The sequence below is a fragment of the Dipodomys merriami genome, unplaced genomic scaffold (genome assembly GCF_024711535.1).
Source record: "Dipodomys merriami isolate MVZ:Mamm:240054 unplaced genomic scaffold, mDipMer1.0.p SCAF_8, whole genome shotgun sequence".
In the NCBI taxonomy this organism is placed as follows: Eukaryota; Metazoa; Chordata; class Mammalia; order Rodentia; family Heteromyidae; genus Dipodomys; species Dipodomys merriami.
In genome coordinates, this window is record NW_027206401.1 from 49908980 (window position 1) to 49935387 (window position 26408).

A 26408-nucleotide genomic window follows, 5' to 3' on the forward strand; every position below is an offset into this window, starting at 1 on the left:
CAGCACAATTACTGGAAGTGGGCTTATACCAAGGTACTCCCCCCCCACCACCCCAAAAATGCCAGAACTCAGCTGAATGCTAGTGGCTCATGCCTGTATTCTTAGCTACTCAGGGGACTGAAATCTGAGGATTGTGGTTTGAAGCCAGCCTGGTCAGGAAAGTCTACAAGACTCTTATCTCCAATTAATAACACGGACACAGACACACAGAGACACACACACAGACACACACACACACACACACACACAGAGAAAGTCTACAAGACTCTTATCTCCAATTAATAACACACACACACACACACACACAGAGAGAGAGAGAGAGAGAGAGAGAGAGAGAGAGAGCGCTATGGCTCAAGTGGTAGACCACTAGCCTCAAGCTGAAAAGGCTCAAGGATAGTGCCCAGGCCCTAAGGTCAATTCCAGGACCATTAAAAAAAAAAAAATTCAAGCAGAAATTAACAAGTAACTTTGATGGAAAGTGGGTAGCAGCCTTCTCAACATCAATACTGGAACAAAAGGAAAATCTAGCACTGTATTAAAAACTAAGGGGAAATTACATCTGTCTAACCATCATAAATATGAAGATATAAACCCATTTTGAGAAATCCAAGTACTCAAAAAATTCACCCTCTAGGCGCATTTTTCCCCCCAGGAAGCTACTGAAGGAGGAATTTCACAAAAATAGTAGTAAGCCAGGAAAAATGTAGAATACTACCCAGAAAAAATGGAATACTATCCCAGGAAAAGGGAATCTAACATACAAGAAAGGTGGGATTCTAAGATCCCAGGAAAGTACCTCAGCAACGGTCTGAAGAATAACATATCAGATAGCTTTAGGAAAAATGTCTTCAAGGTTAAGGTGATAAGATTACCTAGGTGCTTGAATAGGCTGAGATTTGTGCTTGAATAAGCTGAGATTTATACCACAGAGGACGCATTTTAATTAAATTAGTGCTGGCAGTGGTACTCACTAGACACTATGCTGAAAATAAACTAGACAATTTGTGGGTAGGGATGGGAGGGAAAAACTTGGGAAAGAGTGAAGGAAGGGGTAAAACTGTTAAAAAAAATTGCACTATGTCTGATTTAGAACTGTAACCCCTTGTACATTACCTTTACAGTAACAATAAAATATGCATTATTTTACATTATTAACATTACTTACATTATTTACATTATTAATGCATTATTAACAATAAAAATGCATTAATAAAAAATAAATTAGTTTAAGCTAGGTGCTGGTGGCTTACACCTATAATCCTGGCAACTCAGGAGGCTAAGATCTGAGGAGCATGGTTCAAAGTCAGCCGGAGTAGAAAACTCTGTGAGAATCTTATCTCCAATTAACCATCAGAAAACTAGAAGTGGAGCTGTGGCTCAAAGAGGTAGAGTGCTAGCCTTGAGCAAAAGAGTTCAGGGACAGCACCCAGGCCCCGAGTTCAAGCCCTATGACTGACAAATAATGCTAAATATAAAGAAAATTAAGCTAAGGAATTATTCCTTAACTGTCTTTAAGACCATCCAAGTCTAGAGAAATTTGCACTCATTATTTTTTTTTACAAATATGAATAAAACATTTACACAAACGGACTACAAACCAGGTCATAGACATAACAGAAAACAATATATATTTCAAATTCTTGAACACAGTGCAATGAAGTTAGACACTATTAACAAAAAGAATATCCTTAACAAAGACAAGCATCACTTGAAATTTTTAGATGTGCTAAGTCATAACAGGAGAAATCATAAACCAGAATATTCAGACCCAAACTTCAGGATAAACTCAAAATACCAAAATTTGTATGCTGCAGCTAAAATCATCTTAAGAGAGAAATATAAACATGTAAATGCTTTTACTGTTGTTTCTCCTGTAATTTTAAGACACACACATATATGTATATGTGCACATAAGTTGTTCCAATACTATATGAGACATGAATTCCCTGGTTGCTTATATGTTTGGGGGGAGAAGAGAATAAGAAATATTAGGTAAAAGCGAAAAACTAGCCAACTGAACAGAGCTATGTCAGAATATAAAAAATGTACATTCAATTTAAAATGTACTAACCACCTCAGTTCACCAAGTTTTATTACACTACTCTTCCATGCCTGGTGTTACAATTTTCTGTCCAATTTCAGAAGTCTCCTACAATTTCACAGTAACTCACAAACTGCATCCCTTCTATCAGTCACACACTTTCTATGTCTACTTCCACAAATTTCCCATCTTTTCCAAAATCTTTTTCAAGCTATTTCCTGCAGTGCTTATATATTCCATAATCACTTAATGTTTCTTTTCAATGTCATTAGTGCCAACAATGCATACAAAAGAAGTCCATGCGAAGTCACTGGAGAAACTGCATTTGGATCCAAACTCAGTATTAACTGTAATTCTACTCAAATGTAAGGGTTAAAAAGTGTAATTTGAGCCAGGCACTAATGGATCAGACCTGTAATCCTAGCTACTCAAGAGGCTGAGATCTGAGCAAAATCACCTGGGCAGAAAAGTATTATGAAAGTCTTATCTCCAGTTAAGCACCATTGCCCTGCAAAAAGAAAAGGGGGGAAAAGATAGAGAATAGAAAGAAAGCCAGAAGTGGAGCTGTGGCTCAAGTGGTAGAGAGTCAGCCATTGTGGTTTGAAGCCAACCATGCAGTAAAGTCTATGAAACCCTTATCTACAATAAACTAGCAAAAAAAAAAGCCTTAAGAAAAAAAGTTCAAGCCCAGTGATAGTGGCTCACACTTGTAATCCTAGTTACTCAGGAGCCTGAGATCTGAGGATTGTGGTTCAAACCCAGGCCCGGCAGGAAAGTCCATGAGACTCTTACCTACAATTAACCAACAGAAAACCAGAAGTGAGCTGTAGCTCAAGTGGTAGAATGCTAGCCTTGAGCTGAAGAGCTCAGGTACAGCACCCAGGCTGAGTTCAAGCCCCATGACCGACAAAATAAATAAATAAATAAAATTTTTAAAAAAGCAAGCAAGCAAGCTGCGGGGAGAGGGGAGGGGCCTGGCCACTGGTGGCTCATGCCTGTAATCCTAGCTGATCTGAGGATCACCGTTTGAGGCCAGCCCAGGCAGGAAAGACCTAGACTTTTTTTTTTTTTAATATTATTTTATTTTATTTGAGAACATACTGTACAGAGGGGCTACAATTACATGGGCAGGATAATGCATACATTTCTTACCAAGCATTGCAGCCTCCTCCTTTGTTTACCCTTCACCTCCCTTCCCAGCCTCCCCCCTCCCCCCACCCAATTATACCCCCCCCCACATGGACATTATAAAGCTGGTTTTGACATGACATTTTGTACTTCTCATTGTTGCAACAGGTCAAGACCTAGACTTTTACCTCCAATAAGCTACTCAGAAAAAGCTGGAAGTGGCACTGTAGGTTAAGTGGTAGAGTGCTAGCCTGAGCACAGAGAGGCTCAGGTGACAGCACCCAGGCTCTGAGTTCAAGCCCCAGACCTGACCAAAAAAAAAAAAAAAAGAAAGAAAGAAAAGAAAAGGAAGTTCAGGGTTAGCACCCAGGCCCAGAATTCAAGATGCCAGGACTGGCATTATGGAAAAAGAAAGTGTAATTTGTCTTTGTGTCTTTTCTCCTAACCCTGCAAACCTAGATTCTAAGCAGGCTGAGCAGGCTCTCTACCACCCAGTTATACCCCTAGACCACAAAAAGCATAATAAGCATTCATACTTAAAAAAACCATAAAGTACCTAAGAATAAATTTAACAAATTTTTTTTTTTTTTTTTTTTTTTTTTTTTTTTGTCGGTCGTAGGGCTTGAACTCTGGGCCTGGGCGCTGTCCTTCAGCTCTTCAGCTCAAGGCGAGCGCTCTACCACTTGAGCTACAGCGCCACTTCCGGTTTTCTGGTGGTTTATTGGAGATAGGAGTCTCACAGTCTCTCCTGCCCGGGCTGGCTTTGAACCGCGATCCTCAGATCTCAGCCTCCTGAGTAGCTAGGATTACAGGCGTGAGCCACCGGCGCCCGGCTCAAAATGTATTCTGAAGCTGGGCATCCATGCATCACCCTTGCAAACCTAGCTATTCAGGAGGCTGAGATCTGAGGTGATCCTCAGTTTGAAACCAGACTAGGTAGAGAAGTCCTGGAGGTTCTTATCTCCAATGAACCACTACCAACAAAACAAAAGCTCTAAGTTGAGCTGTGGCTTTAAGTGGTAGAGTGCCAGCCGTGGGCAAAAAAGTTCAAGGACAGTGCCCAGACCCTATATAGTTTTATATTTTTTTAATTTTAAATTTTTTGTAAAGGTGATGTACAGAGGGGTTACAAATACATAAGTAAGGTGATGAGTACATTTCTTTTTGAACAGTGTTACGCCCTTCCTCATTTTCTTCTACTCCCCCCAATTCCTTCCCAAGTTATAAAGTTCATTTCCAACATAGTGTCTACTGAGTATCACTATTGAATTGGTTCCTTTGTCCCACTGTTTCTGATTCCCCTTTCTTTTCCCCAGGTCAAATAAACTTATATACAAGAAAAAGGGTACAGAATTTTTTTTTAAATGGTGACAAGGGAATAAATTAAAATTTAAAAAGGAAAAGAAAAAATAAATAACTGCAAACATTATCATTTAAAAAACTGTATTGTTTCTAACATATTTATAAGATGATTTCTTTGTTGCTTTGTATGTCCCTCGCCCAGGGTCTCACTGTTTTCACTGTATTTGATGTTGGTATAATTTGTGGAGGGGAAGGGAAAAAACAAATTGTTTAAATAAGGATACAGGTGGACCCAATGCAACAATGAGATGTACAAGATGTTATGTAGAAAAACGAACTTTACAACTTTGGCATGGGAAGGGGAGGGACGGGGGGGGGGGGGAGGGATGGTAAGGGGAAACAAAGGAAGAGGCAACAATGCTTGATAAGAAATGTACTCATTACCTTGCTCATGTAATTGTAACCCCTCTACAGTATTTTCACAATAAAAACAAAACAAAACCTTCTTGAGCTGGGAATGTGGCTCAGTTGTAGAGTGCTTGCCTTGCATGCATGAAGCCCTGGGTTCGATTCCTCACTATCACATCAACAGAAAAGGCTGGAAGTGGTGCTGTGGTTCAAGTGGTAGAGTGCTAGCCTTGAGCAAAAAGCAGCTCAGAGACAGTGACCAGGCCCAGAGTTCAAGCCCCAGAAGAGGGGGAAAAAAAACAACAAAAACCAATCAACCAATCAACCCACCTACCCTTTCTTGTTTCTATTTCTTGGAGTTCATTTCAATAAGCATCACTTTATATGGTCATATGCACATAGCTATTGAGCCATTGTGATCCTCTTCTAGATTATCCTTCTTTGTTCTCACTATGCGATACTTAAAAGTGCTGTTTAATTAATCATTTAATCATTTCCAAATGTAAGTATTTGTCTTTTACTATCCACTGGATTAACTTGTAGATTTATAGACATATTCTAATTATTACAAATGATGGAAACCATGCAGCCTATGTTTCTTTGAGCCTGGCTTACTTCACTTAATATAATTTGTTCCAAGTCTTTCCATTTCCTTATGAATGGGGCAATGCTATTCTTTCTAATAGAAGCATTGAATTCCACTGTGTATATATAGCACATTTTCTGGGTTTAAGCCCCACTACTGACCCAAACAACAACAACAACAAAAAGCCAGGTGCCAGTGGCTCACGCCTGTAATCTTAACTACTCAGGAGGCTGAGATATGAGGACCACAGTTCAAAGCCAGCCCGGGCAGGAAAAGTCCATGAAAACTTTCACCACCAGAAAACCAGAAATGCACTGTGGCTCAAGTAACAGAGCACTAGCCTTGAGCTGAAGAGTTCAGGGACGGCGTCCACACCCAGAGTTCAAGCCCCACAACTGACAAAAAAACCAAAAACAAAAACAAAATGAAACAAAACAAAAAACAAAAAAAAAACCCTAATCTTTGTAAAATAGTTATTGTCATCTCTAAGAATGAATGGTAGTCTAGCCTTGGTATCTCATGACTGTAACCTTACTCGGGAGGGCTAAATCTGATTATTATGGCTAAAGGCCAGCCCATAAAGGAAAGCCTGTCAGACTTTCTCCATATAACCACCAAAAGTGGAGCTGTGGCTCAAGTGATAGAGTGCTTCAGCTTTGAGCAAACAAGCTCAGAACTCAGTACCCAAGCCCTGAGTTCAAGCCCCAGGACAAGGAGAAAAAGAAAAAAGAATAAACTGTAGACTATAGTCAAAAATCTAATTAAATGGCTGATATTTTCTTTTATTCCTCCTCTATTAGTCACTTACCTTCTTTTTCTTTATTATTCTATCAAGTTTATTTTTGTTTTCCATACATCAGAGGCTCAAAGTTTTTGACTGTGAATACTTTGCCTGTGAATACTGTTTAGTTTGCCACATTGACTTTCCCATGTTCCATTTCTCCCTATTTAACCCTCCTACCTGTTCCCATCCCCCAATAAAGGATAAGATCTTTAGATTCTAGGGCGAACTATTCAATTTTCCTACACTTATTCTCCTTTCTCCATTAGATCTCTGAGGTGTTTCATCCCCCTTTCTGATGTCCTCATTTCAGCTCCCTTTATGGCTTTCTATCATGCCTCAAATTTCCAAAGTTATGGAGTATCATTAATTCCTTAGGATAAAAAAATACTAAATTTGTGTATACATATATAGAAAAAAGTTCTGCTAAAACAAATTATTCTATTTAATGTCTCCTATTTAAAAAATCTTTAGAACTCACTCTTGGTAAATGCATTTATTTTTAATCTATTTAAGAATCTTGGGAAACTAAGGTCCTCCCTCAAGTGGCAGAGCTTTATTTTTTCTTGTCTAGCATGTGTGAGGCCCTGGGTTCAATCACTAGACACATACTTATATAACAAAAGAAGCCATCCATATTACCAAAAGCAATCTTCAGATTCAATGCAGTATTTATCCAAATTCTACTCACATTGTTCGCAGAATAAGAAAAAACCAATCCAAAAATTCACATGGAAGCATAGAAGAATTGCAAAAGCAATTCTAAGTCAACTAGATCACTGCTGGAAATACCACAAAAAGTACACTATAAAGCCATAGTAACAAAAGCAAACAGTTTGGTACTAACACAAAACAGCCTTGAAGACTAATAGAACAGTATAAAATACTCAGAAATATAACACAGCTACAGCCAGCATAATAATATTTGGCAAAGAAGCCAAAACCATCTATTGGAGAAAAGATAGTCTCTTCAACAAATGGTGCTGGGATAACTGGTTATCCACTTGCAGGAAACTGAAATTGGACCTCTATCTTCCACACTGTAACAAAATCAAGTGCAAATGGACCAAAGAGTCCAAACTAAGACCTGAAACTTTAAATTTATTACAGGAAAATGTGGGGGAAACTCTAGAAGCTATAAGTACAGGTGAACATTTTCTGAGTAGGACTCCAGGGTGAGAACTGATAAAGGAGACTATATCAAATTAAAGAGTTTCTGCATAGCAAAAGAAACAGTCTCTAGACCCTAGAGACAACTCACAGAATGGGAGATTATCTTTGCCAGCTATTCAACAGATAAAGGATTAATATCCAGAAATACAAAAAACTAAAACATCAAGTGAAACAAGTCAATAAATGGGCAACTGAACAGTTCGCACAAGAAGAAATACGAATGAGTCAAGCGGAAAAGGTCAGATAATGTGATGTTAGGAAAATGAACCCTTAAATATGTATTTTAATGTTTTCGTTTCTTTCATGCATGTGTTTCTAACGCATTTATAAGATTATTTCTTTGTTGCTTTGTATGTCCCTCCCCCACAGTGTAACCCCCACTTTCACTATATTTGATGTCAGTATAACATGTGGAGGAGATGGGGACAAACAAGTCGTTTAAGGATTCAGGTGGACCTGTTGCAACAATGAGAAGTACAAAATGTCATGTCAAAACCAACTTTACAATGTCGGTGTGGGGGGGGGGAGGGGGGTATAATTGGGTGGGGGGAGGGGGGTATAATTGGGTGGGGGGAGGGGGGAGGCTGGGAAGGGAGGTGAAGGGTAAACAAAGGAGGAGGCTGCAATGCTTGGTAAGAAATGTATGCATTATCCTGCCCATGTAATTGTAGCCCCTCTGTACAGTATGTTCTCAAATAAAATAAAATAAAATTTAAAAAAAAAAAAAGAAGAAATACGAATGGCTAGCAAATACGTAATGATCAACATTGTTAGCTATAAAAACTACATTAAGATCCATCTTCTCAGCCAGGTGCCGGTGGCTCAAGCCAGCAATCCTATCTACTTAGGAGGCTGAAATAAATCTAAGAATAGAGGTTTGAAAGTAGCCCAGGCAGGAAAGTCTATGGGACTTATCTCCAATTAACCATTAGAAAACTGGAAGTGGAGCTGTGGCTCAAAGTGATAGAACACTAGCCTTGAGCAGAAAAGCTCAGGGAGAGCAACAAGGCCCTGAGTTCAAGCCCCAGACTGACACCCTCCCCCCAAAAAAAGTCTCAATGAAATCTGTTAATCAATAGGGGGTGGGAAGAAGCAAGGAATGAGAAACCAGATAGCAGGTAGGGAGGTGTACTTTAGGATAACAAGGAGTATAAAAATGATGAATATGGTCAAAATTGATTTTATCTATAAAAACCAGAACTTAGCTGTTGAAAAAGTTTGGGGATGGGCTGGGAAGATGGCTCAGTGGTAGAGCGCTTGCCTTGCATGCATGAGGCCCTGGGTTCGATTCCTCAGCACCACATAAGCAGAAAAAATAAAAAAGCCGGAAGTGGTGCTGTGGCTCAAGTGGTAGAGTGCTAGCCTTGAGCTGAAGAGCTGAGGGACAGCGCCCAGGCCCAGAGTTCAGGCCCCACGACCGGACCCAAAAAAAAAAAAGTTTGGGGAAAAAGTGATAGAAGGGATAAAAAGGATTGATTGAAATATATTGTAAGCATCTGTGGAAATGTGACACTAGTCCTGGGTCTTGAGCTCCAAGCTGGGTGCTATCCCTGAGCTTTTGTGCTCAATGCTAGTGCTCTACTACTTGAGCTACAGCTTCACTTTTGGCTGTTTGGTGGGTAATTGGAGATGAGAGTCTTATGGACTTTCTTGCCCAGTTGGCTTCAAACCATGAGCCTCAGATCTTAGCCTCCTGACTTGCTAGGATTACAGGTGTGAGCCACTAGCCCCTGACTTGCTTTTTATAACTTATTAATATAAATGGGCCTCTACCAACCATAACTTCATTGGTCCCTGGGTCTACCAAAACTCTACAGGCAGAATGTGTATTTGAAGTCCAATTAGAAATTATATATATGTGTATGTGTATGTATGTATATTTGTGTATATATACATATGTATATATATGTATGTATGTGTATATATATATATATATATACATACATACTTATACACACACACACACATATATATACCTTTGAGCCACAGCACCATTTCTGACTTTTTGGTAGTTAACTGGAGATAAGAGTCTTACAGACTTTCCTGCTATAGGCTGGCTTTGAACTGTGAGCCTCAGATCTCAGCCTCCTGAGTAGTTAGGGTTATAAGTGAGAGCAACTGACACTTGGTTTAAAACAAACTCTTAAATATACTGTTTTCTTTATAGTGGTGAATAGCGGAATTCAAGAGGCAGTGGAAGATAAAGAAATAGGCAATAAATATATGTTGTACCTTTCCAAGAAATCTGGCAATGAAAATTAGAAAAGAGTTAAAACTTTCTTCAGGATAGAAGTTTCAACAAATGTGAACAAAAGGAGACAGAGGAGGGTGAGATCTGAAGATACTCACTCAAGTAAAAAGAGGAGACATATGCATGTTACCTAAAGACAAGAGTAATAGAAAGAAGATACAGGAAAGTAGAAAGGTTGGAAGTGATTAACAAGTAACAAGCAGAATAGCTCAATAGCTATGCACATGTGACCATATAAGATGATGCTAAGTGACACAAGAGGTTTTTCTTTGTTGTTATTTTTAATGTACTATGTGATTTTTTTTTGGTTTCCTTTGTATGTTCTTCCCCCTATGGTATATTCCCTGTTGTCACTGTATTTGCTTCTGGTACCCTGGTATAGTACATGTTTATTTGAATTAGGAAAGGGAAGGGGAACAACAGAATGGTGAGACAAAAAAACAAGGGGAAAACCAACACAACAACGATATACACAAGACAATATGCTGAAAATGATCTGTACAACTTGGGGGGGTGAGGGAGTAGGGGAAGGGAAAGGAGAAAAATGAGGGAAAGGCTAACAAGTTTGACAAGAAATGTACTTATTACCTTACTTATGTAACTGTAAGCCCTCTGTATATCACCTTGACAATAAAAAAAAAGTATGGGGCTGGGAAGGTGGCTCAGTGGTAGAGTGCTTGCCTCGCATGCATAAGGCCCTGGGTTGGATTCCTTAGTACCACATAAACAAAAAAAAGCCTGAAGTGGCACTGTGGCTCAAGTAGTAAGAGAGCTAGCCTTCAGCTGAAGAGCTGAGGGACAGTGCCCAGGCCGAGTTCAAGTCCCACAACCGACAAAAAAAAAAGACCCACTAGGAAACTGAACACCATTTCTTCCAAAGAAAGACAATGAAACCTGGAGATAAAAAGATGAGGAGGGGCTGGGAATGTGGCTTAGTGGTAGAATGCTGGCCTAGCATTCATGAAGCCCTGGGGTTCCATTCCTCAGTATCACATAAATGGAAAAAGCTGGAAGTGGTGCTGTGGCTCAAGTGGTAGAGTGCTAGTCTTGAGCAAAAGCTGCTCCAGGACAGTGCCCAGGACCTGAGTTCAAGCAAAAAATTAAAAATTAAAAAAGCTTTTAAAAAAAGCATGAGGAAATGTATTAGCCTGCCTAAAGTCTTCAATAATAGCAGAGAGTATTTTTTGTGGAACTATTTATGCATAAATTTCACTATTATCTAATTTTTGCTATTCCCCTGATAAAGCACCATGTCTATATTTACTCTATACATACCAGCAGTATCATGCTTTCAGACATAAAGCCTTAGATACCAAAAAGTAAACATTTAGTGTAGTTTATTGTGTAAGAAAATAGCACAAATATATCTTTAAAATATATGAAAATATATGAAAGTCTTGAGTAGGCTTTTATAAGACAGTAAACATTTGTTATCTTTGGTAGAACACAGAAAAGGAGGTAGGAGGACAGAGAAACTTAAGGAGAATAAACACCTGTTTAGGAAGAGAATTATGCTTGAACTCCAGAATTTCTGCCAGCATTACTATAAAGTTTTAGATCAGTATTTGTCCACCTGAAGAGTTTAAGGTATTAGACAAGACTTTGATAGGGTGGTTTTTCTGTTTGAGTCTATGAGAATGATCTTGCTATATTTCCCAGTCTAACCTGGAACTTAATTATGTAACTCAATCTAGCCATACACTCAAGATTCTCCTTGTTGGGGCTGGGAAGGTGGCTCAGTGGTAGAGCGCTTGCCTTGCATGCATGAGGCCCTGGGTTCAATTCCTCAGCACCACATAAGCAAAAAGAAAAGAGCCGGAAGTGGTGCTGTGGCTCAAGTGGTAGAGCGCTAGCCTTGAGCTGAAGAGCTGAGGGACAGTGCCCAGGCCCAGAGTTCAGGCCCCACGACCGGACCCCCCCCCCAAAAAAAAAGATTCTCCTTATTTCTGCAAATGCAGGGATAACAAGTATTTACCCCAAATCTGTCTCTGCCTTCTGCTCTCTATCTTCTGCCTCTGTCCCTGTCTTTCTTACTTGAAAAAGCACTATTCAGACAAGAAACTATTTCACTATGATTAATGTTCTTTTATGAAGGGAAATCTCACATGAGCTCCTCATAACTGCATTAGTTGCTAATATTTACTCTAATTTCAGTGTAATAAGCAAAGAGCTCAGTTGTGCTTTATAGTTGTTTGGGATATTTTGTTTATATGTGCTGGTCCTGGGGCTTGAGCTCAGGGCCTGGGTGCAGTCCCTGGGCTTTTTGTGCTTAAGGGTAGAGTTCTATTACTTGAGCCATAACTATAGTTCCATCACTTCATCATTTCCATCACTTTCATCACGTCACCATAGCTCCACTTCTGGCCTTTTGGTGGTTAACTGGAATAAAGTCTCACCTGTCTTGTACTGGTTTTGAACAGAGATCCTTAGGTCTCAACCTCTGGAGTAGATTGGATTATAGGCATGAGCTACCAGAGCCCAGCAAGCTTTATAGCTTTAAAGTAGATGTAATTTTAACTTCAGGACTTACATGAGAAGAGAGGCAAAACAAAGCAAAACAATCCTGACATCCCACCAGAAGTAATGAAGTTGGGATACAAACCATAGTTATCTATCTATCTATCTATCTATCTATCTATCTATCTATCTATCTATCTATCTATCTATCTATCTTTTTTTTTTTTTGAACGGTTGTGGGTCTTGAACTATGGCCCTGGGCACTGTCCCTCAGCTCTTCAGATCAAGGCTAGCACTCTACCACTTAAGCCACAGTACCACTTCCGGTTTTCTGGTGGTTAACTAGAGATAAGAGTGTCTCAAGGACGTTACTGCCCAGGCTGGCTTTGAACCACGATCCTGAGAGCTCAGCCTCCTGAGTAGCTAGGATTACAGGCATAAGCCACTGGCACCTAGCTCATAATTCATATTCTTAGTAACTATGTAATCCTATATTTCTCATTTCCAGCCACTCAATTCTACATTTAAGTGTTTGTTTTTGTCTTTTGGACAAAGGAAAGCTCTGAATTATAATGCCAGCAATCTACTGGCATATCCATATTCATCAATGGAAACTTGCCTCATGCTGGAAAAAGCACCCTTAATGGATTATTATTATTATAAAATCCAATTCTCTAAATTAAGTTTCAAAGAAGCTGCCACTGAGGTAGGAAGACAAAGACTTTAGGAAATTTTACAAACCAAATCAAAGTTAAAAGCAAATTCACATCAGTTCAGAAAAAAAGAAGCCCCAAGACTAGGACTAATAGGTGCTATTATTAGACTGAAAACTAATCACAAAATTCAGACCAGATTTAATATTAAGGTCAAGAACTATGGTAAAATAAAGAGGTCATTCCAAAAATTTTTCAAAGTCATAGTGTTGGGATAGGTCATTTTTCCCTCTTTTAAAGACTGAGATTAGGGCTGGGAATGTGGCTTAGTGGTAGAGTGCTTGCCTACCATGCATGAAGTCCTAGGTTCAATTCCTCAGTACCACATAAATAGAAAAAGCCAGAAGTGGTGCTGTGGCTCAAGTGGTAGCCTTGAGCACAGAGAGGCTCAGGGACAGAACCAGGGCTCTGAATTCAAGCCACAGGACTGGCAAAAAAAAAAAAAAAAAGACTAAGATTAGAAAGCAGGAACAGAAATAGCTTTGCCAATCTAAGAGAAAAGTGAGAGGGGTCAAGAAATAAAGTAATACTCTTGAGGGAAAATGTAAATATGTTTATAAAAGTGTCCAGAATTACAGTGGGGAATAAATGGTCTTCCCCACAGAGACTAGGTTTGACTATGCAACTTATGGTAGCCATTAATAATGTGAATGGCTTACAAAGGAAAGCACCAGGGCAAATGGGATTTACACTCTTCCTGCTGAAAGAAAGAAACTCTGGCTACCTAAATAAAGGACAAAGATAAGAGTGACAAATAGCCTAACTGAAGAATGACAAATAGCCCAACTGAGTGCTGTTGCCCAATTCCCCTAACAACACACAGGTAAGGAAGATCATTCAGCCTCCAATGTGCCAGTGTACCTGTAGATATGTGTACAGGTACAGTGTACCTGTAGTACTGAGGTTTGAACTCAGGGACTTGCTTGGAGGCATGCACTCTACCATTTGAACCACACCTCTACCTTTATGCTTCTTTCTCTTTTGTTGGCCATAGGGCCTGAACTCAAGGCCTGGGTGCTGTCCCTGCTAGCTCAGGGCTAACACTCTACCACTTGAGCCATAGCATCACTTCTGGTTTTCTGGTGGTTAATTGGTAAGAGTCTTACGGACTTTCCTGCCTGGGCTGGCTCTGAACTGCAATCCTCAGATCTCAGCCTCCTGAGTAGCTAGGATTACAGGCGTGAGCCACCAGCACCCGGCTAGTGCTCTACCGCTCTGAGCCACAGTTCTACTTCCAATTTTCTGGTGGCTATCTGGAGATAAGATTCTAAGAACTTTCCTGCCTGCAGTCCTCAGATCTCAGCTACTCTCCTGAGTAGCTAGGATAATAGGCGTGAGCCACTAGTACCCATATCCTATGTTTCTTTAAGTGCTAGCAGTGGGGCTACATGCACTCAGTCGGCTTTTTCAATCATGGCTGATTCTCTACTACTCAGTTCCAGCTGAGACTTGTCTGTCAGTAGAAGCTTCAAAACTTTTTAGATCTCAGCCTCCTGAAAGGCAAGGATTATAGGTATGAGCCACCAGCACCAGACCCCTCATCTCCCACCAAGAGACTTTTAAGTTACTAAGTTTTGTAGTCAAGCAAAGCGTGGTGAAATTTAGCCTTTGTTAAAACTGGCATAAGCATACTCTGGAAAGTGGAATTTAATATTTCTAGTATGCAATCATACTAATTATCAACATTTTAGAAAATATTTCCCATGAGCATTATCTAAACTTTTAAAGTTTAAATGACTTATTATTCCCTCAATACCTAAAGTAATTATCACTAATTAACAAGCAAGTCATCTTTTCTTCTGATTTAATGTGTCCTACAAATTCAGATAGCCTCTAATATTAAAAAAAAGTCTAGCTTCAAACATTTCCCCCCATTACTAAATCTAAACAAAATATGGATACACAAAAAAATCAACTTGAATCAAACTAATGAAACAAATATGAAGAGATGTTGGAATAAAAACCAGTAACAAATTCTACAATATAAACCAACAGATTTATATTACTAAAATATAATGTGAAGCCAAGATCCACTTGTAATTACAGGCTCACACGTGTAATCCTAGCTACTCACCAAGCTTAGATCTGAAGATCATGGTTTGAAGCCAGTATGGACAAGAAAGACTGTGAGAGTCCTGTCTCTAACCACCAAAAAGCAGAATGTGGAGCTAAAGCTCAAGTAGTAGAGTGCTAGCTTTGAGCAAAAGAGCTCAAGGACAACACCCAGGCTCCAAGTTCAAGACCCAGGACAGAAACACAAAACCAAACAAACATAATCTGAAAATTGCGTAGCACTCAACAGTTTTATTTATTTCTTATTACAAGAAGGCACTATCAATGTTTAATAAGGTAATGAAATCTAGTTCAAATCTTAACTCCTCAATAATAACTATTTTGAATTCTTGAAATTAAAATTCTTTTTATTTTTGGGTCCGGTCGTGGGGCCTGAACTCTGGGCCTGGGCGCTGTCCCTCAGCTCTTCAGTTCAAGGCTAGCACTCTACCACTTGAGCCACAGCGCCACTTCCGGCTTTTTTCTTTTTGCTTATGTGGTGCTGAGGAATCGAACCCAGGGCCTCATGCATGCAAGGCAAGCGCTCTACCACTGAGCCACCTTCCCAGCCTTGAAATTAAAATTCTTAAAAATTAGCTCATTCTCCTAAATATCCAACAGTAATTAACTTACTAGACATAGCTACAGACTACAATTATCATGCAGTTACCTAAGCAGCTATGAAATGATCTTAGAAGTACATTTTTAGGTTAAAAAAGTAAACAAGATGGAGGTAGGGATACAGCTTACCTATTATTCAAGGCCCTGGATTTGACTTCTCCAGTACCCCAAGACAGCAAAGCAAAATGCAGTGTAGAGTATCTTGCCATCAATCATTTTTTTTTAAAGGAGGAACAAGTTATTTCTTCAAGATGCAGAAAAACCTATTCATGAATTGCCTTACAAAAGACTTGAGGTCTAAGACGTGGAGATAAATAAGTTTTCATTGTATGCCCTTTCTTTGAGTATATTTTAATTTTATTGTCAAGGTGATGTATAGAAGGGTTACAATTACATAAGTAAGGTGGTGAGTGTATTTTTTTTTTTTTGTCAGTCCTGGGGCTTGAACTCAGGGCTTGGGCGCTATCCCTCAGCAATTCAGCTTTGAGACACAGCACCACTTCTGTTTTCTAGTGGTTTATTGGAGATAAGAGTCTCATGGACTTTCCTCCCCCCGCTGACTTTGAACCCCAATTCTCAGATCTCAGCCTCCTGAGTAGCTATTACAGGTGTGAGCCACCAGCATCTGGCTGTGAGTACAGTTCTTGTTGAACTTGTTACCCCCCTTCCCTCATTTTTCTCCCATTTTCCCTCCCCCGTCCCTTTTTTTAAAAAAACTATGTCTGTGTATAGTCATCCTTTGGCTTAACATCAGAAATACATCACTAGGTAATTTTGGTATTATTATTTTGTAAATATTTGAGTGTACTTAAGTATTATAGCTCACTCTCCTCCCTCGACCCCAGGTGCTATAATTGTATATATACCATTGGCATATAACTAACTACATTTTCAATGAAAAGCTTAAAAATAAAGCAAAACTAGCTCATAAGCTAATGATATACTACTACCTTTGTCATCTCTTCAATTGTCTTCATGAAGTGCTATTTAAATCTTACCTTATTAATTTATATCCCACTGGAGACTCCTTTATCTTACATCTCCTGTAATATCTAAAAGACAGGCTGTCAATTATATCAAAAGGCAAAATCCTTGGCTTTGGGTTTTTGTTCAGCTGATTTTTCTTGGGGGGGGAGGGCAAAAGGGGAGAAAGACTGCTTATTTTTGTGGAGACAGGATCTCACCATATAGTCCACGAAGTCTTGGGATTCGCTAACTGCCTGAAGTCTCCCTAGTGCTGGTACCATCTGGCTTATATCCTTGGGTTAGTCAAAACAATTAAATATGCTGAATTTTTTAGTAAAGGTAACAAATGTCCATTCAAATTTTCAATCTTTTCAGGTATACTAGTCTGAAGTGCTTATTACCTATTTTGAAGCGTGTGTGTATGGTAATAGGGTCTGAACTCAGGATCTTGCACTTGCTAGGCACATGCTCTTGCACTGTGACCATACCCCCAAGGCTTATTTTGAACTCTTTATTGAAATTATACTATTCACAAAATTGGCTTTTTCTCCCTAAATACCCACCTTTATTAAACCTAGTAAAATAATTTTTGTTGTTGTTGTTGACTGGTTCATTGTTTTTGTGTTGTTGAGGCTGAATCCAGAACTAGTGCATGCTAAGCTGACCTACACTCCTGGCCTGCAAGTTGTTTTAAACAGCAGTTAACATAATTGGTTGTTGGGTGCTGATGGCTCATGCTTGTGGATATCTGGGGATTGCGATTCAGAGCCAGGCCAGGCAAGAAAGTTGGTGAGCCTCTTATCTCCAAGTTACCAGCAAAAAGTTAGGTATGGAGCTGTGGTTCAAGTGGTAGGGCACTACCCTTGGGCAAAAAAGCTCAAGGACAATGTCCAGGCCCTGAGTTCAAGCCTCAAAAGCAGTAGCAGCATAATAATAATAACTGTCTACAGCCAGTATTACTGGCTTACACCCGCCGTAAAACCTAGCTACTCAGGAAGCTGAGATCTGAGGATCGCAGTTCAAAGCCAGCCAATTAATCACAGAAAAAGTCAGAAGTGGTGCTGTGGCTCAAGTAGTAGTAGAGCTCAGGGAGAACACCCTCAGGCCCCCTTGGAGGGAAAAGGGAGGTAGAAATAGTTTTGGCTCAGTGGTAAAATGCTAGCCTTGAGTAACAAAGCTAAGGGATAGCGCCCTGGCCCTGAGTTCAAATCCCAGGAATGGCATGTGTGTGTGTGTGCGCGCGCGCGCACACACACACACACACACACACACACACACACAGAGACTGGAATTCTGCTAAGAAAGCAAAAAGTTTCTTCTCATGTTCAGTATATTTAAGTTTTAAGAGCTTTTACTTGGACCTGTTCCAAACTATTTCTGGAGCTTAGTTACCCTAATATAAGAATGCAACAACTAGAAAATAATTTCTTAATATACTACTTTCTTTTTGGTTTATAGTGTTTTTCAAAGGGGTACTGTATTTAGGCAGGAAGATAAATTTCCATGGGCAGGACTGTCCATGGGTGCTAAGAGCCACTATCCATAGCTATAGCATAATGTAAATTTCTCCATAAAAGAGAATTGGATGCCAATTGAGAAGCACTGGTTATATGAACTGAGAAATTATAAGCCATGTGCATACATACATATATATATATATACACACATACTTATATATTTATATTTATATATAACATACATATTTCTACAACATATTTCCATAAATGCAATTCAACTAATTAAAATGTAAGCTGTACTTTAGGTGTAGTTCAGTGGTAGAACACTTGCTTAGCATGCAGAAGATCCTAGGGTTCATTTTAAGCATCAACAGAGCCTGTACTCCTAGCTACTCAAGAGGCTGGGATCTCAGCATCACAGTTCAAAGCCAGCCTGGGCAGGAAAGTCCGTTATTCTTATCTCCAATAAACCACTCAGAAAACCGGAACTGGCATTGTGGCTCAAGTGGTAGAGTGCTAGCCTTGAACTGACCAAAAAACAAAACATTTACAGTCACTTTACCTAGTATTATAGATGTCATAAACATGACATCCTAACAAATGACTGTTTAATTCTTTTCAATGAATGATTATCTAAAATCCTGCAGGAACAATTCTGCTGTTGGAATATTTCTGTTTAAATTTCCAAATAAATAACTTTTCTTTGCCATATTCATCTCTGATATAAACAATCTAATTCATATTTTTCCTAAAATTATTTATCCATTTATCTAAATTATTTATTTAGACATGGCAAGTTACTTGAAGCCAAAAATTGTGGTTCATCTGCTTGGCTCAAAAATAGTAGGTAGTTGAGCTGGGAATGTGGCTTAGTGGTAGAGTACTCGCCTAGCATGCATGAAGCTCTGGGTTCGATTCCTCAGTACCACATAAACAGAAAACGCTAGAAGTGACACTGTGGCTCAAGTGGTGGAGTGCTAGCCTTGAGTAAAAAAGAAGCTCAGGGACAGTGCCCAGGGTCTAAGCTTAAGCCCCAGGATTGGCAAAGAAAAAAAAAGAAAAAGAAAATAAATAGGTACTCAACCAAAGTACTGTGTCAGTAATTACTGGCCCCACATAATAGTCCAAGAGGCTCCAACTATAACCACTTTTTACATATAATAAATATAGTAATGACTCTAAAGCAAATAAGTGCAAGAAGTGATTTCTGGGTATCCTATAATCAAATTATAAGTAAATTTTAAGAAAGTGTAAATGTATATTATCCATATAAATGCTAACTTTCAAAAGATAGGATATTTAAGATTTATTACTCTCATAGACATGTTTTATCTATCCTTTACACTTAAGTTTTAATTTTGTATGTGTGCGCCCATGCATGTGCACTAAGGATGCATGGTAGGGCTAGTACATGCTAGGCCAGAACTCTTTCACTAAGCAGTTTCTACAGCCTTACTACAAATGCTTATTTAAATAACGAACAGTGGAACTTGTTTCCAGGAAGGAACCCAAAATGAGGAGCAAAACAAGTTGTTAACAATAAGAAAAACATTTGCCTTTCTATTCTATTTCTCTGAACTCAAGAAATGTTATTTTTCATCCTACATAATTAAAGAAAACCTATAAATTAAGGCTCAAATAATTTCTGTATTTGTGGATTTCACTATATCCTCCAACACACCTTTTATTAAGGTAAAAATTCAAAATACAAACAAACTCATTTTTAATTCATACAATTATATTCAACTGATACCTAGGTAGGAAGAATATACACTGTGGAAGGAAAATCTCTTTAAAAAATGGAAAAAATAGATAACCACATGTAGAGAAATGAAACTGGACTTCTTTCATCATATTATATATATTATATAAAAGGTATTGAAGATTTAAATATAAAACCTAACTCTACAAGCCTACAAGAAAACAGGGAGGGCTGGGAAGATAGCTCAGTGGTAGAGAACTTGCCTTGCATGCCTGAGGCCCTGGGTTCGATTCCTCAGCACCACATAAGCAAAAGAAAAAAGCTGGAAGTGGCACTGTGGCTCAAGTGGTAGAGCGCTAGCCCTGAGCTGAAGAGTTGAGGGACAGCGCCCAGGCCCAGAGTTCAGGCCCCATGACCGGACCCCCCCCCCCAAAAAAAAAAGAAAACAGGGAAAACAGCATAAAACATTGAACTGGACAAGGACTTTTTGGATAGAAAATGGGATTGATCAATTACAGCAAATTAAAAAAGGTTCTTTATTATAGAGTTCTGCATAACATAGAAAAAGGAAGGCAAACAGACAATATACTGACCAGAAGAAAATGTTTACAATCTATATATCTAACAAGGGGTTAATATCCAGACTATCTAAGAAACACAACTTAAATTTAAGTTTTAAAAAAATGGGCAAAGCCGGGCAGCTGGTGGCTCACGCCTGTAATCCTAGCTTCTCAGGAGGCTGAGATCTGAGGATTGCAGTTCAAAGCCAACCTGGGCAGGAATGTCCGTGAGACTCTTATCTCCAATTAACTACCAGAAAATCAGATTGGCACTGTGGCTCAAGTGGTAGGGTGCTAACCTTGAGCTGAAGGGCTAAGGGACAGCACCCAGGCCCAGAGTTCAAGACCCATGACCACTGACAAAAAAAAAAAAAAAAAAAAGACAAAAAGACTTCAATAGAATTTTCTCAGAAGCTCTATAAATGGCCAAAATGTATATGAAATACTTTTGTATCTCAAAAGTTTCTCAACTGCACTAACACATCAGAAAAATGCAAATCAATGCTAGAGTTGTCATCTTAGTGGTAGAGTAGTGCTTAAGAGTATACAATCTCCATCTCAGAAATGGGGGAGAACCCCACAAAGAAGAGTGTCCCTTCCCTTCAGTTAGTAATATTATCAAAAAGACAAAACAACTACCATATGATCCAACAATCCTACCACTCAATATATAGCCAAAAGAACTGCAGTTTTATATATTTCATGTGACACTATTCATAATAACCAAGATATACAATTAAATTATGTTATCTGTATCTATCAACTGACAAAAAAAATAATACTTCACCCAGGCACGGTTGGCTCATGGCCTGTAATCCTAGCTACTCAGGAAGCTGAGATCTGAGGATCATGGTTCAAAGCCAGCCCAGGCAGGAAAGTCCATGAGACTCTTATTTCAAATTAACCACCAAAAAACCAGCAGTGGCACTGTGGCTCAAGTGGTAGAGAGCCCTGGCCTTGAGCTGAGGAACAGTGCCCAGGCCCAGAGTTCAAACCCCCACGAATGACAAAAAAAAAATAATAATAATACTTCAAACACACAATGGAATATCATTTAGTCATTAAAAAGGATGCATTCTGTTATTTATGCCAATACGGACAGAACTGGAGGACATATTCAGTGAAATCAGCTAGGCACAGGAAAACAAATGCCTTCATTCATAGAAGGAATAAGAAAGGTTATTACAAGTGACTTGGAAAGGGAAGAAAAATCAAAGGAGACTTGTCAATAATATAGTTACAATCAAATGAAAGGAATAAGATGTCCTATTACAAAGAAGGGTAACACAGTTAGCAATAATGTTACATATATCTCAAAATAGCTAAACAAGGAATGGTCTCACCACAAAGATAATCAATGTTTTAAGGTGCCAATTACCATGGCTCAATCATTGCATAATATACACAGGTACTAAATAACATACTGTGCCCATAACTATGTGTTTTCTATCAATAAAAAATAAAAAATTAAATTCACTAAATGCAAGTTAGGACTGCAAAAGCACTGAGTATCTTCCTTGTTAGAATATTAACAATGAGGCCTATTAACTCTTAACAAAAGGTTGTTCATCTTGACATTCTTGAAGTATGTCAATATCCCAATAGAAAAAACTTAGAAAAAATTAAATGATAATCTCAAGGTTGAAAAAGAAATAATTTCTTTTTCTTTTTTTGTCAGTTGTGGGGCTTGAACTCTGGGCCAGGGTCTGGGCCCTGTCCCTGAGCTCTTCAGCTCAAGGCTAGCACTCTACTGCTCTGAGCCACAGTGCCACTTCCAGTTTTCTGATGGTTAATTGAAGATAAGAGTCTCACAGAGCCAGGTGCCAGTGGCTCACAGCTGTAATCCTAGCTACTGAGGAGGCTGAGATCTTAGGATCGAGGTTCAAAGCCAGTCGGGGCAGGAAAGTCCATGAGACTCTGATCTCCAATAAACCAAAACCGGAAGTGGCACTGTGGCTCAAGCGGTAGAGTGCTCGCCTTGAGCTGAAGAGCGTGGGACAGCACCCAAGCCCAGAGTACAAGCCCCACGACCAACCAAAAACAACAACAACAAAAAAGAGTCTCATGGAATTTTGGGCTGGCTTTGAACCATGATCCTCAGATCTCAGTCTGCTGAGTAGCTACAGTTATAACCATGAGCCACCAGTACCCAATAATTTCTGACTCTCAGTATTCTTAACACTATATTTACACCGCTCTAATAAACCATATATATATATATATATATATATACATATATATATAGCTTATATATACATAACCTAACCACTGCTTTGCTCCACTTCCTATCAAAATTCTACATAATGGTCTAGAGGCATGGCTCAAATGGTAGAGTGCCTGCTTAGCAAATTAAGGCACTGAGTTCAAACATCAATATAAAAGAAAAATCCAGCTGGGTGCCAGTGGCTCATGCTTGTAATCCTAGCTACTCAGGAGGCTGAGATCTGAGAATCACAGTTCAAAGCCAGCCCAGGCAAGAAACTCCGTGAGACTCTTATTTCCAATAAACCACTAGAAAACCAGAAGTGGTGCTGTGGCTCAAGTGGTAGATCACTTGCCTTGAGCTGAAGAGCGCATGGAAAGAGACCAGGCCCAGAGTTCAAGTCCCATGACCCACGGAAAAAAAAAAAGAAAGAAAGAAAGAAAAGGAAAATCCCTCCCCACAGAAAAACAAACCCAGTTAAGATACAATTGTACAATAATATTCCATTATCTCCCATTGGATAGGATCACTAAATATACTATTAAAAAATATATTCTCGTGAGAATCAAACACCTAATACACCCACTTCAAATAATAGAGATCACATCTAAGTGCACGTCTATTGTGGAATTGAAGTGCAAGAAATAATTTGTAAGGCTGGGAAGGTGGCTCAGTGGTTAAGTGCTTGCCTTGCATGCATGAGGCCCTGGGTTTGATTCCTCAGCACCACGTAAGCAGAAAAAGAAATGTTGTTGTGGCTCAAGTGGTAGAGAACTAGCCTTGAGCTGAAGAGCTGAGGGACAGTGCCCAGGCCCAGAGTTCAAGCCCCACAACTGACAAAAAAAAAAAGAAAAAAAAGAATTGTAATTCTTGAAATCCATTTCATTTGTTTGATGTTTTCTGTCAGCACTAGTCAATAAAAGCAATTCAAGTGTGGTACAATCAATCACTTTCTGATTTTTGTAATACCATTCTATTCACTAAAAATAACTTTAAAGTGATAAATTCACGTACATGTAATGGTAAGCAGTACTGGGGTTTGAACTCAGGACCTAATGCTGGCTCTACCATATGAGCCATGTCCCCAACTCTTTTTGCTTTCCTTAATTTTCAAATAGGCTCTCAGATTTATGTGGGAGACCATGAATCTATCTACATTTCCTACACAGCTGGGATGACAGATCACATACCAGACCCAGGTTTTTTACTGGTTGAGAAGGGGTCTTGTAAACTTTTTGCTTGGGCTGACCTCCAACAATGATCCTTCCAATCTCAACCTTAGGAGTAACTAGGATTCAGGAGAGGTGGTTCATGCCTATAATCTTGGCTACTTAGGAGGTAGAGATTAGGAGACTGAGGCTCTTGAGAAGAGGCCAGCCTGCACAAAGAGTTCAAAAGGCACAGTGGCATCATAGGAGCATCATAGCTCAAGTAGGCCAGGGCATAAAGAGAGACCCTACCCAGATAACCAACATTAAAAAGGGCTGAAGGCATAGTTCAAGTGGTAGAGTGCCTCTAAATATGAGGGCCTGAGTTCAACCCCCAGTACCACCAAAGAGGTGGGGGTGGGGGGGAGAGCTAGGGGGGCGGTGCTAAGATTACACATATGAGCAACTAGGCCCAGCTGAAAGTAATAATTTTGTATCACATAGCTTCAAAGATTCCATATTCCAAGAATTATTAACCTCATGTATAAATGCTGCTGGTTAAAAATATAATAATTGTAATAATTAGCCTTGAAGCCATTAGTAGACACTATCAAGGGAATAAACAGCAAAGCTACACTTTTTATACTTTTCACTTGTTAAAAAGGCGAGTCTGTGGGACTGGAGGTGTGGCTCAGGTGGTAGAGGAAGAGCAGCTGCCTAAGAGCAAAAGCATCAGACATGGAGTTCGAGTTCTAGTCGCACAACAACAACAAAAAAAATGCTGAATCTATTTGCAAATAAAAGACTTCCTAAATCTTTACATCTAAAAACCAAGTAAGTGTAAGCAGGTAGTTTCAAGGCAGAGAAATCTACAAATTTCAACAATTCTTTAACGCTTAGAGATTCAAAGAAATGACAGATCGTTTAGTTTTGCCTCCAGACTTACATTACCTTAAAGTGGGGGAACCTAGGCAGTCCCTGCTTGATCTCATCAAGTTCTCCTTAAAATAATGAATCGATTCCTGACAATAATGCATACACAGCAATGGAGATTCTTTTGTATGTGATCCATTATTCCTGTTTTTATGAAGAGATTGCAGAATCTGGAGGCTAAAACCTAAGTGAAATCATAACCTACTACAACATGCTAAATTGGTCCACCCATTGTCCAACCTTAAGTTCATCACGTCCAAAATAAATTCTCTATTACTGGGTACGTTCACAAGTTAACTCTTAATGTTAACTCTGCGAAAATTGTTTGGTTTTATTCCCCCTCCCCCACCTCAATTAGAGAATTTATGATCTTCATCAAAGCCAGAAGCAATCTTGATGGAATATCAAACGTACTGGAGGGCCTAAATTCCGGGTTCTCGCTAGAGCAAAGACTGTTTAAAAAAAAAACAACACAACATTCTAAACCCTGCTTAGAACGCAGTTACTGGTAAGCAATGTCCTTGGTCAAGCAAAGGATGGAAAGACCCTCTCACAATTCGCCAAGAGACCAAATTGGGATGACTCCGAGAAACGTGGGGGTGGGGACAGGGTGCAAAGAAGGGTAGAAATCGTTACTCTTCCAAGCGGGAAGGCAAAGGAAGAAACGACTCTGGACAAGCCGCCCCCCCCAGAAGACAAGCGATCCTCTTCGAATGGATGGAGAGACAGCTCCTCTCCATGGAGGAAGTCTACCTCTCCCGTGGAGGCGCGTCTAGCTAGCCAAGGCAGCCGTGGACAACCTCCGCCCCCCTCTGCACATCGCCTGGTCCAGCTTGGAGGGGTCGGCAGGGACTGCCCCCACGGAACATCAACAAAGACCCCTTCAGTGGCAGGGCGAGAAACTCCAACAACAAAGGCCCGGGAGGGACACAGGGAGGACCGCGCCGGGGGCGGGACGGCTGGAAGCAGGCAAAGGAGTCCCCAGCCGTGGAGGCGGAGGCCCGCTGGAGTGGGAAGCCGAGGCTCAGGGGCAGGGTAATCCCCCGCGCACAATGAGGAGAAGAAGAAGAAGAGGAAGAGGCCCCGGCCTCCGGCCTCCCCTCGTCCTCTCCCCAGGCTCGCCATCTCCACCGTGGCCCCCGGGACCGCGCAGCCCCGACTTCTGGGAGGGGAAAGGGAGGGAGGATTTTCCGCCCTGACCACAACTCCCTTCCCCCCTTGAAGCCCGGCGCTGCGGACGACAACAACCGCCACCACGGCGGCCACACAAAGGCGCCATCCTCGTCCTCCCCGCTCCCGCGCCCGGGCGGCGGCGCCGACGAGGCCGAAGGCGGCGGCGGCGGCGACCCCCGCGCGGCCGCCGGGCGCCCGCGCGCCCCGGTTCCCCCGCCAAGCTGGGGAAAGGGGGAGGGGACCCCGGCGCCCTCACCTGGCAAAGCTGCTGACAGTACTCGGTGGCCGCTTCCACGGCCGGCACCCGGCTCTCCCGCAGCTGTCGCTCCAGCTCCTGGAGCCGCTCGCCCAGGCGCTGCAGCTCGACGACGCAGCCGCCACGGCCGCCACTCAACCTCTCCTGCTCGGCCTCGTCGTCCGCCATCTTCACACCCCGCTCCGTCGCGTACGCACCTGGGTCACGTGATAACACAATGCCACGTTCGGCGGGGTCACGTGCCGGGCGCGCTCGCTCGCCGCCGAGCACGTACAAAGGGCCGCGGGAGGGGGGGGGCGGGCGCGGGGCGCGGGGAGGGGGGGGGTGTGAGCGGGAGGGGAGGGCGGGGACAGTGGCGCGCCGAGCGCGCAGGAGGTGCTGGCCCGGGGGAGGCCGCAGGGATGGGGAAGGGGGGGGGCAGGGCGGGGTGGAGGCGGGGCGGGAAGCCGCGGGTTACTTACCCCAGCGGGAAGTGGGCAGCCGCGGCCAAGCGGGGC

At 40.9% G+C, this 26408-nt stretch overlaps 1 protein-coding gene across 2 annotated transcripts in view; it reads right to left on the reverse strand.

The window, feature by feature from the left end:
- Znf292 (zinc finger protein 292) overlaps positions 1–26107 on the reverse strand; it is a 74009-nt gene extending 47902 nt beyond the window's left edge. For both annotated transcript variants that reach the window (XM_070010652.1, XM_070010651.1), the window contains exon 1: positions 25912–26107. In XM_070010652.1, coding sequence (XP_069866753.1) covers positions 25912–26079 — 168 coding nt within the window. In that variant the 5' untranslated portion in view covers positions 26080–26107. The remainder of the gene's footprint in view (positions 1–25911) is intronic.
- Positions 26108–26408: the final 301 nt, after the last annotated feature.